We start from the raw sequence: 14,807 nt of genomic DNA, 5'->3' as shown, positions 1-14,807 counted from the left end.
CAAAAACCAATTAACCAATTACAAAAAAATGCTTCCACAACAATTTAAGAACCTTTCTCTTCTGGGTAATTTTGAAAATTTATTCGATAGTGATTTGTTAGGAGAAACTGAACAAAGACTAAAGGAATATCATGAGAAGGAGAAACTATTCAACGACATGTTGAAAACTAAATCCCGAGATGACGAATCAACCAATGATGACGATAATGAAGAGGCAGCCAATCCTCCTCAACAAGAAAACGAAAATCCAACAGACGAAACCTCATCATCAGAAGACAGAAAATTAAATATTGGAAAAATTGAAGAATTTGCTCGTCAGATGAGATCATCACTCATCAAGGAAAGAAAGAAAACACAAAATCATGAATCTTTCAGGTCCGATCTTGAAAAGTTAAAGTATTCTATTTGTAAAAAGCAAATTCCATTCAAAATTATTAATAATCACATATTTCCATTTCTTACATTGAGAGAAATCATTCAAATGATGAGAGTGAGCAAGGCATTTGAATTGGCATCGAGGTATTATCCTTTGGAACAAGTCAAACATGTGAATTGGTTTCAAAACAGATTTCTCTCAACATTTAAAGGTCAACAAGTTACAAAAGATTTGGGAATGGGACAAAGCTCAACATTTACATTGAGTTTTTCAATTATTCCAAAGCAAAATATTCCAAATCTTGGTATGAGTGCTTCCTATTCGAAACATGATGTTACAACTTCAACTCCAAAAATGATTTGGTACTTGACATCGAGATCATATTTAAGTTTCATGGACAGTATTGAAGCCAATCATGCAAACATTAAAAAGGAACTCAAAGAAAAGATAATTGAAATTTGTCTCTATGTCAGCAAATTACAGGAATATGTTTCAGAGCAGGAAAAGAAACACTCTATCAATTTGATTTTACAAAGAAATACCTTTGAAACGAATCAATTTATCTCAGACAAGACGGATGATTTCACACTTGCATTCTGCATTGAGGGAGATGAGGCCAATAATGTTGCCTTTGTCACTCAAATGAAAACAGTTCTCATTGGAATTAGAAGACCAATTTCACTTTACATGGATGATGACGATGATGAGGAAGAAGATGAGGAAGATGATGATGAGGATTATGAGGAAGATATTGATGAAGATGATGAATATTACGAAGAGGAAGATGCTAATGATGAAAATTATCAAGCAGAAGATGATCAAGAATAATTATTAAATAATAGTCATTGTAAAGTATTTCAACAAAAAAAAATGAATGAAATCGTAAGCCAATTTTTAGGTCCAAATCTTGGAAATATAAATATCGAACCAATTCCGAGTGGACTCATCAATGATACCTATCTGGTAGAACTTAACATTCCCTCTCCGAACAATAAATACATTCTCCAACGAAAGAATCACAAAATATTTAAAAACATTCAACTCATGATGAATAATATTTCCCTCGTGATTGAACATTTGAGAGGGAAAATTGCAAAATTGGGAGGAAATCCGGATAGGGAGACTCTTTCTATTGTTCCTACCATCAATGATGGAAAATTATTTTACAAATTGATTGAGAATCAAGATTCGGAAAACTCTCAATATTGGACCATGTTTAAGTTTATAGAAAATACCACTACTCATGAAAAGGCTGATTCGGAAGAGTTGGCGTTTGAAGGAGGTAAAATGATTGGAAAATTCCAGAATATGCTTTCTGATTTGGTTTCTGAGAGCCATGGAAATATCACCTATGAAAATAGAGAATGCATTATTAAGGATGTGTTACCTGGATTTCACAATATTAAATTCAGATTTGAACAATTTGATCAAGCCATTGAAAGGAATATTGTTAACAGATTGGAGGAAGTGAAAGATGAAATTGGAATTGTGGAAAATTATAGAAAGGAAATGATTGATTTTTGGGAATTGGTAGAAAGTAACAAAATTCCACTGAGAATTACTCATAACGATACGAAATTAAGTAATATTTTATTCGATACTGAGACCAATAAGGCATGTTGCTTAATTGACCTTGACACTGTAATGTGCAGTACAGTATTGAATGATTTTGGAGATGCCATTCGTTCGTATTGTAACACATCTACAGAAGATGATCCAAATACTCAAAACATTCATCTCAAAATGGACATATTCGAAAGCTTTACCAATGGATATCTCTCTGAGGGTTACAAATTCCTCACAGATATCGAAATTGAATATCTAGCTTTCAGTGCCAAGTATATTACCTTTGAGCAGGCATTGAGATTTCTAACAGATTACATCAACGGTGATACCTATTACAAAACTACCTATCCACAACACAATCTCATCAGAACAAGAGCACAACTAGCTCTCCTTCATTCCATCCAAATGAATTTCCAATCCATGAATGAAAAAGTACTTGACCATCATCAACACCATAAAACACACCATAATCGTGATTGACCATACAGCCCATAGTTTTTAAACATTTCCTTCGCTCATTAATCCATATCCAATTCGAACGTTGCACTTTTCCATTCGTCATCAACTTGCTGAGTTGGATTAGGATTATGAACGTTTGCAAGCCAACGTTCCAAAATACTTTAAAAAAAAAATTGCGCCAAGTTGGTAAAGGAAAATTTGTTCGATTGCTAACAGATAACAACAACGGAAACGAGAGAAACGTTTAAAAACAACAACAATACGAACAACTTGGCCATTAATAATTTTTTATTAATTAGTATAGTGGGAAAATGATAATACCCAGAACTTCATCGATTTTATATACAATTTTATTGTGTCTTGCTCTTGTAGTGGTAGTTTTAAATTCGGGATTTGTGAGAGCAAATACTCAATCTAGTTTACTTTATCCAATTGATAATTTACCAACAGAAAAATCATCAGAAGCCTTTGTAACAATACTTGATGATGATTCACATTTAGCTGCTGTACGTGTTATTCATAAAAGCGTACGAGAGACTAAATCAACCCATCCATTTGTTGCAATCGTAACAGATAGAGTTAGCGAGAGAAGTAAGAAAGTTCTTAAGGAGGACAAGATTACTATTATTCATGAAATTCCTTCATCAAAGGGACAAATTTACCCATACATCTTTTTGTGGTATTTGGAAAAGTATGGCTTTAACAATGTCATCTTCTTGAGTACAGACGTTCTAGTTAAACGTAATATTGATAGTTTATTCAAGTGTAAAGGAAAGGTTTGCGGAACAAATTCAATGACCATTCCTGATGACTTGGATACCTTCTTTATGGCTATTAAACCAAGTATTGCTACTTTTGATGATATGATTGCTAGAGAAGAAGAGGTTCTCAAGAAGGCCTACGATAGAAACGCTCAAGCTTTCTTGAATACTTATTATAATTGGAGAATTGCGGAATATGCTGATGATACAATGCTTGAAGAGGGTAATACCAAGGCAGATGGTCTTGTTAGATTACCAGTTCACTGGAATGGATTTGAACCTCTTTATTATACATACAGGCCAAGTTGGGATTACATGGTTAATCAAGGTATGAGAATCATTAACTATAACTTGTATGTCAAACCTTGGGATTGGTACTCTTATCCATTCCTTGGTTTGAGTCAAGAATGGGTTTCTTACTTTAATAGATTGCCAGTTCAATCAATCACACCTGACTTTACACCATTCTTCCTCTTGATCTTGCCAATTATTGTTGCTGCTCTATGTTTCAACTTTATTGGAAGACAAAGCTTTTTCAACAAGTCTGCTCTTTACGATTTCACTTGTGGTTTTTGTGGAAACTTTTTGAGAAGAGTTTTTTTCTCAAATATGAATACTTCTTCAAAGATTAGAGGAATCGGATATATATCTTGTATTTTGATGGCATTAACTTCATTTATTTCAGTTTTATTCTTCAATGCCATTCAATCAAATGAATGGGACATTCTCCTCAGATGGACTATTTGTTATGCTTGGGTGACATCAACTGTTTCAGTTGTACTTTTATTCTTCTACAAGTTTATTATTGCTGAAATAACTCTTGACTTGAGTAATAAGCAACAAGCTTCCACTAATTCAGTAGAAATGGTTAGTGATGAAGAAAGTGACGATGATGCTGTCGATTTGGAAAGCCAAGATGCCAAGAAAAAGACTAAGAAAGAACAAAAGCCATTCATCTCCAAATCAGGTGAAGAACATCCACTTGCAAAGGTTGCCAACTTTAGACCAAAATTATTCTGGGTTAAGGTATTGCTTGTTGTTATTATGGCTCCAGTTGTTTTCATTCTTTGGAGTGCTACCCTCAAAATTCTTGACATTAGTGATCTTGGTGTAAGAGGTGGAATTACAGCTGGTTACCTTTTGGTTTATCTCTTCTTCTTGATGAGAACAATTTACATTGTTCCTATTGTTGCAGTCTTTAGAGTTTATGAGAGAAAGTATGGAAATATTCAAAGTAGCACTCAAAATGAAGAAGAGTTCAAAGGAACAAAATATAATTAATTTATCGAAAATAAATTAGATTTACAAAACATGAGTTTGCAAATTAGAACATTTTTCCAAAATGATGGTATCATGATCCCAATTCATTCTTCCTAACTTTTGAATGTTTTCATCGAGTCTTTCTTTGTGGAAGAATAAAGGAACACCTCTTTTAAGGTTCTTATCTTCTTCTCCATGACTATCTAGGTATGGGGAATGCAAAATTCCTGATCTACTTTCGTGCATAAGCAAAATTCTCGATGATTTAATAACAAGGAAGAGTCCAAATCCAGAATATTTCTCCCTGGTATATCTTGTAAGCTTACCACAAATGTGCTTCTCACATGTGCATTGCTTCAGCCATACTAATTCTCCAGTGATTAAACAAATGGCAGGATTTTCCAATTTCTTGGAACAGAGTGGGCATCTTTCATTGTTATGCTTGAGAATGAGATCTTCGTATAATCTTGGTAGCTCAATAAAGCTGAAAGGTTTTGGAGTTGCAAAGCAAGGTATCAAAGAATCAGCTTGACTAGCATACAAATCTTCATCATCTTCATCTTGTGTTTCTTCATTGAGGGCTTTTGAAAGACTTTGCATGGACAATTTAACTTGATCAATCCATTTAGTTATCAACTCAGAATAAGGGTTAGATTCTCTAATCATTACCAAAAGGTTATCTACTGTTGGAAGGTGGAGATAATTCGTCAAATTTACATGTTCAGAGCTTGAGGTTGGAATTTCTTCTTCTGGGAAAAGTAACGAATAATACAGAGCAACTCTTCTTAAGAAACCGCAGGACATTTTAGCAATTTCATCTTCAGATAAAATAATGTCAGTTTCAAGGGTTCTGAGTTCAAATCTTTCAAATATTGGAATATTCTCTATTGTGGAGATTTCCTTATCAATAGATGGAATGCCTGTACTAAATGATTGTTGAAGTCTCAAGTTGCATTGCATAATTATCTGAATGATATGTGATGTATAGAATACCATTAACAAATCTCTGAACATTGCTGAATCCATCTTTCTTTCAGATGAGAAAAGCAAGGTTGTTAACCTCACAAATAGTGTAAACATGTCTCCACTCAAGAATGGAAGATACATCTTTCTTTCTCTAAATCCTTCATCATAAAGGCTCAAATTTGCATAGGATTTCAAGCCCATCATTGAACCAACTACTGCATTAATTTCTTGAAGAGTCTTTCCTCTATTCTTTTCATTAAGTTGTTGGAATGAAATGAGAAGACCAAATACGTGGCTGAGGGATTTTCTGACTGCTTCAGGCAATACTTGTAAATGTGGTTGACTTCTTTGAAGTATTTCCTCTACAGCGATCTCCGAACTAAACGTATTGGAAAAGTATGCCGAATCAATCAACTCAAAAGGTTCAATATCAACTGGCATTGGATCGAGAGTATCACCCAAGTCTTCTTTCTTCTTATTAATAATTTTCTCACAAATAGTTGAAAGAGTAGTGGAAGTTTTCACATCTTCTGCCTTGTCCTTAACCTTAATATCCTTCATGAATGAAGCGATTGTTTCAAGTGATGGTAATTCTGTTGATACAGAATTGGATGATTGGAGCAAATTGGCATGATTTGAAACAATTGGGCAGAGACAATTTGCCACTCTAGAACAAATTGGACAGAGTATTTCCATACTTTCCAAATCTATTTGACCAAAACCTTTAAATCTTCTTCGTCTAGATTCTTCTTGAACAAGATTTGTATAGTATCTATCAAAACAATCGGCATGGCAAGCATGAGAGCAGAAATTAATTTGAACATTGTGTTCCTTATTGACATCAGCAAATGCTTCTGTTAATTCTCCAATATCAACAATTGGTTTGTTTCTAATATTTCCAAAGAGGGATACATTTTCCTTGTTTCTAGTGATTTGAGGGAATGGGTTGTTAACAATTTGGCAGAGGAGAGAAAGAGACTCGTTTCCTTCTGGTGACTTGTGGTCATGACAGAGGGCACATTTCAATTTGTCGGAATCGTCAACAGTGTCTTCCTCTTCTTCCAAGCTCTGGGCAAACATTTTCTGACTGGCATTCATCTTTTCCAACAATTTTTGACGATTGGCTAAAGCTCTCTTCTTCTTGGCTTCCTTCTCTTCCTTATTACTGGTGTTTTCTTTCTTTAATCTAGCCTCAACAACAATTTTATCACAAGCTTCGTTCAATTCAATCAATCTATTGAAAATCTTATTAACAAGTTCACCTTGATTTCCAAATTCGAAAAGCATTCTAATGATAGAATATTCATTGCCTTCACTATCTTCTATTGGTCGAAGAATGAGCTTGACTGGAGATTCACCATCTTTAAATGGAATGTCCAAATAACTATTAATTGGTGAGAGCAAGGATTGTTTAGAAGGAACAGTTATTTGGGAAACTTCTGCTGTACCAGTAGGAACATGATTCAGTGAGAGTAAGAGTAAATGAAGAACAAAAGCTGGTAACTGTTCTTGGCTAGAATCCTTTCTCCAAATTATCGTTCTATACATGATAAAGAAAATTATCTTGTAAAGTGAATTACTGAGCATTAATCCTGTAAGCCCACTTTCAAGTTGTTGATTGGCAGCAAATATTGGCTTTTCCAGACAAATTGGTGGAGGTTGTTTTAGCCCTGTTTGTGTCTTGTATTGTTCTGTAGCTTGATAAAATAATTGAGAGCTCATACCAATAAAGTATGGATCCAATTCATCCCAATAATTTGATTTTACAGTAAAATAACCCTGATCGTGAGATCCTTTTGGCTTGTGGAAATTAGCAACTTCGTTTACAATAACTTTGAGATCAATACCAGCTGCTCTGAAGGATTTTGGAACTGCCGAAACAATATCTGAAAATTTGCATTTTTCCTCAGTAAACAAGTAATGAAGAACATATTTTCTACAAATATCAAAGTTGCTCATTGAATCCATAAATACTCTGTTGGTACTTATGCAAACTAAGAGTCTTGCAAACTCTTCTTCCAAAATGGATCTTTTATCTTCATCTTCTTTTAGCTTTTCCTTGGTAAACAATTTCAATTCATCCAAGGAGTTGTTGAACTTTTTGATAAGTGTTCTAAATATTAAATCATGATTATCCATGAGTCCACTAATAATTTGAATCAAGAATATGTCATTACAATAGGTGTAATCACCAAAAGCTTCAGAATTATAATTATAAGATTGCTCAAGAACTGGAAAAATTGATCTTAAGATTTTCAAATTTAAATTACTTACTATGTTCATGATTTCTTTGCCAAAGTCTAGCAGTAATTTGGGCTGAAGTAACAAAAATTTTGAGTGGCTGTTCAAGTAACTGTATTAAGAATTGATTTGTTACTTGTGGCGAGTTTGGTGATGTTTGTTCTAAAATTTCAGAAATAGATGACTTGAGAGAAACAGTTGGGAATATTGACATTAATTGTTTGAATATGGTTGTTGCAAACCTGTGCAATGGTAAGTTGTATGTAATTGGAATATTGAATGGATTAACTTTTACAGTACCATCTGTTTCAATTTCAAAGTTATCATCCAAAATGATCTTGCTGAGATTCATAATTAATTGACGGAGGATAGTCTTATATTTTGAATCATTAGCATATCCTTCGATAAAACTGGTAATGGATCTAATGATTTTAGGTAAAGTACCCATCTCCAAATTGAAGGCCGTATACCATTGAGAGTCATCGCTATCTTTTCTATTAATATCAATTGTTGCTTGAAGATAGGAGAGGAATGTTAAAAATTTGTGGTAGCAATCTTCATTGAGTAAAACATGATCACTGAATTTTTGATGCATAACACAATAGTTAATATCAAAAATGATATGATACAGAGCTTCTACTTTTTTAGAATTGGCTTCAGGATTATAAACTAATCTATTATTTCTAGTCTCATCCATTATAGATTCATCCTCTACAGTTTCTATTAACGTATCTAAAAGAACTGAGACCAAGTTGCAATTTTCTATCAAGTGGGCAGCTACGGTTGGAGTAGTTAATAGCTGAACAGAAAGAGAAGAGATGTGGACTGACTTTCTCTCATCATCTTCACGATTTTCCTTATTTTTTGTTTTCAAATATTCCTTGTAGTCTTCAATAATTATGGAGTAATGAGCAATAAATCTCTCCGAGAAAAATGTTTTAAAATCAATGTCTGTTATGAAAGACATAAAGATATCAGAATACAAATACTTGATTGGTTGAGTCATTGATGGTATGCTCAGTAATATTTCATCTAGAGACGTCGATCCCTTTTTCAACTCTTTAAGTTCCAAATATGCTAACTTTTTGAGACAAGGTGATGAATCAAAATTTTCCAAAACAGTTTCTAGAACTTGTTTGAAATTTTGGTAGAGAGTTTGCAGTTGGAATGACTTTTTTCTGGAACCTTCATCTTTTAACGATTTGTACTTGGTTGTAATTTCTCGAATGTAATTATTAATGACACCCTCTTTAGAGAATAATCCTTTGGTGATGGCTTTCAAAAGTTCCAAATAATCAGGGGTCAAGTGGGCCAGAGGATCACTTCTTCCAGTATGATCACAACAAAAACCTGATACACTCCAAGCTTCAACATCACCACAATCACACATACCATTAGAATTTCTAGTCATGGAATAATCATGTCCTTCATGATTTCCCTTCTTGAAACATTCTTCACAAATAGCACAAGTTGGATCCATCTGACAAGTTTTACATTTGAATGCAATTTGTCCAACTGTCCAAGTTTTACCACAAACTCCTCTATTTGTTGTTAATATTCTCTTGTACTGTGCTTCCTTTTGCATTTGTCCATAACATAACAAGCAAGACAACCAATCGGATCCAATCTCTACCGTTTCATCAGGATTTACTATAACTTCAGAATAAGTAGTGATGGGCATTGGTTGATCTCTCAATCCAGACAATAGCTGCATAAAATTGTTAATGGTAGGAGTATTTCCTCCGGTCAAGCCTCCCAACAAATCTTCTAATCTTTGTCTGTTTGTTTGTGTCCTCTCCGAAACTTGTAATTCCTTTTCTTCATGTTCTGGTACTTTATATATCACATCACGTAAAAAGGTTACCAAATACATGGTCTTTTCGTTCTTCTCTTGTGTATTGCTCCAATACTTTTCAATAAACTTTTTAGAATTATATTCAATCATTTCTGATGAGTGAAATTGTTTAAATTCTTGAAGGATTTTTTCATCAATTACCATTAATTGATCATCATCAGCATCCATATTACTATTACTTGATGATGCAGCAGCTGTTCTACTGCTCCGAACAACTGGCTTAGGAGAAAATTCCTCTAGTCGTTTATTCATTTTTTTCTATTTTTAAAAAGCGAGAAAATTTGTTGATTTTTTTTTTAAAAACTTTGTTGAATTGAGTTAAAATGGAGTGAATATTTATTTAGCTAATTGGGAAAGATACACTTTGGCAGCTTCATTGTTTGGATCTTTTTTCAATACTAATTGCCATTCCATAATTGCTTCTTCATCTTTCTTTAAATAGTAGAGGCAACATCCCTTTTCAAGACGTGCCTTTAGATCAGATGAATTGAAGGTCAGAACTTGTTCATAGTCAGTGATGGCCTTGTCGTATTGTTTCAAGAATTTTTGACGAGTGTAAGCTCTATTGTAGAGAGCTAGGGAATGATTTGGGTCGAGTTCAAGACAATGACTATAATCGAGAATAGCACTTTCGTATTTTTTCAGAGCGAATCTAGTCATACCACGTTCAAAGTAGAGAGTTTTAAGATCATCGTCCTTAATAGTTGAGGATGAAGAGAGAGTTGGTGTGCTTGGAGTGGATGGAGTAGCTGCCTTCTTTCTCTTTTGAAGATAATCAATAGCTGTTGAATATTGAATTTCACAATCTTCCAATTCTTTTTGAGGTATTTGAGCTGGGTCTGAGAGTTCGTGTTTTCTTCTGTAGCATCTGGCACATTGTACATATAAATTCATAGTATCAGGTGATAAATTCTGAGCTGCCTTAAAATCAACAATGGCATTTTCATAAAGTTCCAATTTTAAATAACAAATAGCTCTATTGGTAAGCATTTTGACATTTTGTGGTTCATCCTTGATGAGTTTTGAAAAATAGAGAACAGCTCTCTTGTACTGCTTTTGTTCATAGAGTAAAACAGCCAATCTCTTTGTAGCTATCCTGTTAGTCTTATCATATAAGAGACATTTAAGGAAATCGTTAATGGCAGCTTCCTTATCTGTTTGTCTATCACCTCTGGCAAGGTAGACTTGACCAAATACTAGAGCATCTGGACTGTTAATTGGGTCAGACATCTTTTCAATATAATCAACTGCCTTGTTCAAGTCATGGAATACTTGAGTTTCCTTGTTAGGATAATTATCGACCTTTCCAATAGCAATTGCCTTATTGTAAAAGGCTTGGAACAATTCAAACAAGTATTGTTCATACTTGTTTGCAGTTATTTTACCTTCTCTCAATTTAACAACTAGAGATTCAGAGAGTGGATCCATATATTTGATAAAGTTAGTATAATCAATAATACAGTCAGAGTATTTTTGAAGAGCATCGTTAATGAGACCTCTATCGAGATAAACTCTAAAGAATGTTTGGAAGAGTGAATCAGTGAAAGGAGATGTAGAGTGATTATTGTTGGATACAGTAGTGGTAGAACATCCATCGTTTCCAATATGTTGAGCATGTTCTAAAATTGAAGTGGCACTATCATAATCCTTGATGGCAAATTCATATTCCTTCATTTTAGTATGACATTTACCTCTGGAGTGATATGCTCTTAAAGTAATTGTAATACTATCTTGAATTGGAATATCTTCACCCAAACTTGTAGTTCCCTTAGCCAGAATATTCAAAACAGTTGTGAAATCGTAAATTGCTTCAGGGAAACGTTTCAAATTCATGTTAGCTAAACCTCTTGACATGTAAGCTTCCTCAAATCCACTATCAATCAAAATAGCATTCGAGAAAGATGTAACAGCATTGGAATATTGTTTCAATGCAAAGAATTCTCTACCTTGTTCGTATTGTTTTCTGGCTTTTTCCTTTTCCTTGCTTGAAGCTTCAGTTTTAGCGTATTGTTGAATTTCTCCAAACAATTCCTTTCCACTGTCTGGTGTATTGTACACAAATTTGTGTGGTTCAGAATATTGACTTGGTTCCTTCACTTCAATAATCAAGTCAACATAAAAATCAGCATCAAATGCTTGATTCTTCTTGTCTTTTACAGCTTTATCCAATTCAACTTTTGGAATTCTAACAACAATATCATTAGGACCCAAAAATTTTCTATGTGGAATTGAATTGGAAGAATTGTAAGGTTGGTGCAAGTGTAAAAAGTTTGTATTCAACCAAAGCATGAACATTTTTTCATCCTTCTTGACTTTATCCATATCATAGAAAATCATTCTAAAGTCACCAGAAAGGTCAATATTCAAATTTTTAATCCAAACTTCCTCTCCCTTCTTTAAATGTTTAACTTTTTCATTTTGCTACAAATTGTGTGAATTTCAGCAAATTATGTAAAATGATCAACTTACCGAATAATCAAATAACTTTTCCATACGATAATTATCTCTTGTTTCCTTATCATAGAAAGGTTGATGAATGACAAAGTATGGATCACTTCCTTCATCTCTATCAAAGTGTGGAACTGAATTCATATGAACAGCTTTGAGTGTAATTTTCGCATCTTTTGTTGGAAATCTCATTCCTCTATGAACAACACATTCCTCAAAATATTGAACATATCTATTTCAGAGATTTCACAATGATCGAATGATTAACATTGAAAATCTTTAGTAAATGAAGAAAAATGCATCAAAACTTACCTCTTCTGAGAAGGAATAGTCACACCTTTAGAATCATTACATCTGATTCTACCAAATAATTCCATAGCTTCGGATGCAGTTGAGCAGAAACCAGTATAAATCATCAAAGATGAAACCATAGTACCCTATTTGAGAGAGAAATTTGTGCAATGACATAATTGGTATGATTGATGATGAAATATCGGTTGTGTGTTGATGATAATTGTTAATGGATATTTTTTGTTGTTAAAACATTAATTTTCAAATACTATTAGAAAAACATACAGTTCTTCCTTTGCCGGCTAAAGTCACATGTCAATGGAATGAATTCATAGCAATTTAGACTTACCTTTACAGTGAACAGCAAGAGTATTTTGTTTATCTTCCATCAAGTAACGACAAGCATCTATACAATTCCATCAAACAATTCGAAACTTTAAACTCACCTTCACAAAAATCCAAAATTAATGAAAAATGTGGAGCATTGTGGTCATCAAATGGGAATCTATAAAAGGTGTTACTATTATTATTCTATTCGAAACTTACCTAGCAACACGATTCGAAAATACACTAGGATCATAATTCTTCTCCGAACACAAATTATAAATCTTGTAGTGGTCGTCGTGTTTGGACTGGAAAAAGGATTTTACTTCTTCCAAAGGATTTCTGTACAAACTTTCTGCACCTGTTGAAGGGAAACCCATACTATTCTTTATTCGAAACTATTGTCTTTCGAGTAGAAACTTACCTAATGACACGATCACTAATGTACGTCAAGTCGAGGTCAAAACCTTCCTTTTGGTAACGTTGTTTCTTCTTTGACACAACAGAACGCAATTTATTCATTTTTTTAATAATAACTTGAAAGAAAATTGACAACCACTTAATTGTTGCAAGATCAATGTTGTTTGAATTTGTATTTATTGGAAATACAGTAAAATTCAAGATGATTTATTCATCCTCATCCTCTTCCTCTTCATCTTGTTCTTCATCATTGTCTTCATTATCATTAGATCATCATCATCTTGATTCAATACTTGTTTAGGTGGAACTGGTTCAATCTTTTTAATTCTCTCAATAATATTTTCCAAATGAGATGCAAAAACATCATGATAATCGTCATCACAATCACCATCATTTTCAGCAAGACTAGTTGATTTTGCACCTCTTCTGAACTCCTTTCCAGATTTTGACATGGATCCATACTCATCTTCAAAATCATCTGATTCATTTACAGGAAGTTTGACTTGACAAAATTCTTTGATTTCATCTAGAAGAGTTAATGGATTGGAGTGGTCAATTAAGGTTGGTGTATCAGATTTTTTAGACTTTTTAGATTTCTTAGCTGTCTTGATTGGATTAGTATTTTCCTTCTTGTTTGTTACAAGTTTCTTTTTAAAATCAAGTAATTTGGCATTATTAACAAAAACTTGAGCTTGAACTTGAGCCCAATCAGTATCATACTCATCACTATCAAATTCAGGAATCAATTCGGTGAAAAGAACTGATTTATGCTTGATGGATTGCTTCATAATACATTTCAAAAGTTGTGGCCAATTTGGCTTCTTTTCTTCACTCCAAAATGGATTATATGCATAATAAGAGCCATCCCAGTTTCTTGCAGAACAACGCCAAACTTTGAGTCCTTCATCATGTGTGAATAAAAGTCTCCACATTAGAATAAATGCATCAACATTTCCTCCTGGACAACGACTGTTTCATTATCATGATTTTAGTAGGTTTTGGTTTTAAAATGTGTGAAATAATGATTAACAATACTACAACTACTTACTTGAAAGCTTTGTAAAACAAATCAACATGCATATTGCATGATTTCAATAAAGTTTCTGAATAGGATGGTAACTTGATTTTTGTCTCCTTCAAATAGGTGAATGCAAGAACAGGATCAATCGATTTACTTCTCCAAAAATCTATTAATTTCTGTGGACTTTCTACCAAACCATTCACAATGTGATCGATTTGACTGTGTATGGCCTTGTTACACAATGATAAATTATTTAATGTCTTGTGATCATTGATGAATGATAGGACAACGGATATTTCATCAGTGGCCAAGAGATAACCTTGTGGATCCATTCTTTGCTTTTTGGACATTTTTTCGAGGAGGATTTTAATTGGTTTTCAAAACCGCGCCAAATCCAGTTTGCGGCTAGATCCCTGCGAGGTTGAAGGTGTTTCATGCAAAAAAAGTTGTCAATTTGGAGGAATCTTCAAAGAATGTTACATTACTGATGTTGAGATATCGAATGGGTTGTGTGAATATTTCACAACATTTATAAGATTCATCTATTTGTGGGCTACTCATTGGCTCGGAATTTGAGTGTTTGTTTTCCTCTAAAGGATAAGTTTATTCGAACTTCAACAAACTGAAAAATTATTAGAAACAATATCAGGTTTAATGGAATTGTTACCGTACAAGTATTATCTATTATAATGGATTAGATGTCAGATCATAACCACCTGAAGAAATATTTCATTTCGAGGATCTTCTCAAAAACCTCCGATACAACAGTTAGTTATGTTTAAGGGCGTTTCAAAACGCCGTAAGATCAGACTGATCACC

The 14,807-nt window shown here is 33.5% G+C and overlaps 4 protein-coding genes across 4 annotated transcripts; 3 read left to right on the top strand and 1 right to left on the bottom strand.

Moving 5' to 3' along the window:
- Nucleotides 1–28: 28 nt before the first annotated feature.
- NAEGRDRAFT_46664 (uncharacterized protein) lies at nucleotides 29–1,204 on the top strand (the record flags this gene model as incomplete). Its single annotated transcript, XM_002680796.1, has 1 exon — nucleotides 29–1,204. The coding sequence occupies one exon, from the start codon at nucleotides 29–31 to the stop codon at nucleotides 1,202–1,204; it is 1,176 nt and encodes a 391-aa protein (XP_002680842.1).
- A 219-nt stretch (nucleotides 1,205–1,423) lies between these two features.
- On the top strand, nucleotides 1,424–2,422 carry NAEGRDRAFT_63792 (uncharacterized protein; the record flags this gene model as incomplete). Its single annotated transcript, XM_002680795.1, has 1 exon — nucleotides 1,424–2,422. One exon carries the CDS (start codon nucleotides 1,424–1,426, stop codon nucleotides 2,420–2,422), a length of 999 nt encoding a protein of 332 aa, XP_002680841.1.
- A 290-nt stretch (nucleotides 2,423–2,712) lies between these two features.
- NAEGRDRAFT_57125 (uncharacterized protein) lies at nucleotides 2,713–6,151 on the top strand (the record flags this gene model as incomplete). Its single annotated transcript, XM_002680794.1, has 2 exons — nucleotides 2,713–3,515; nucleotides 4,358–6,151. 2 exons carry the CDS (start codon nucleotides 2,713–2,715, stop codon nucleotides 4,362–4,364), a joined length of 810 nt encoding a protein of 269 aa, XP_002680840.1. The 3' UTR covers nucleotides 4,365–6,151.
- A 6,089-nt stretch (nucleotides 6,152–12,240) lies between these two features.
- Nucleotides 12,241–13,069, bottom strand: NAEGRDRAFT_31110 (uncharacterized protein; the record flags this gene model as incomplete). Its single annotated transcript, XM_002680634.1, has 6 exons — nucleotides 12,241–12,369; nucleotides 12,509–12,525; nucleotides 12,573–12,629; nucleotides 12,670–12,754; nucleotides 12,793–12,928; nucleotides 12,972–13,069. The coding sequence occupies 6 exons, from the start codon at nucleotides 13,067–13,069 to the stop codon at nucleotides 12,241–12,243; spliced, it is 522 nt and encodes a 173-aa protein (XP_002680680.1).
- Between the last annotated feature and the right edge of the window lie 1,738 nt (nucleotides 13,070–14,807).

This window comes from Naegleria gruberi (genome assembly GCF_000004985.1).
Source record: "Naegleria gruberi genomic scaffold NAEGRscaffold_8, whole genome shotgun sequence".
Classification (NCBI taxonomy): domain Eukaryota; phylum Heterolobosea; class Eutetramitea; order Acrasida; family Naegleriidae; genus Naegleria; species Naegleria gruberi.
Note: the sequence above shows the minus strand (reverse complement) of the source record. Positions and strands in the feature narration are given on the sequence as shown.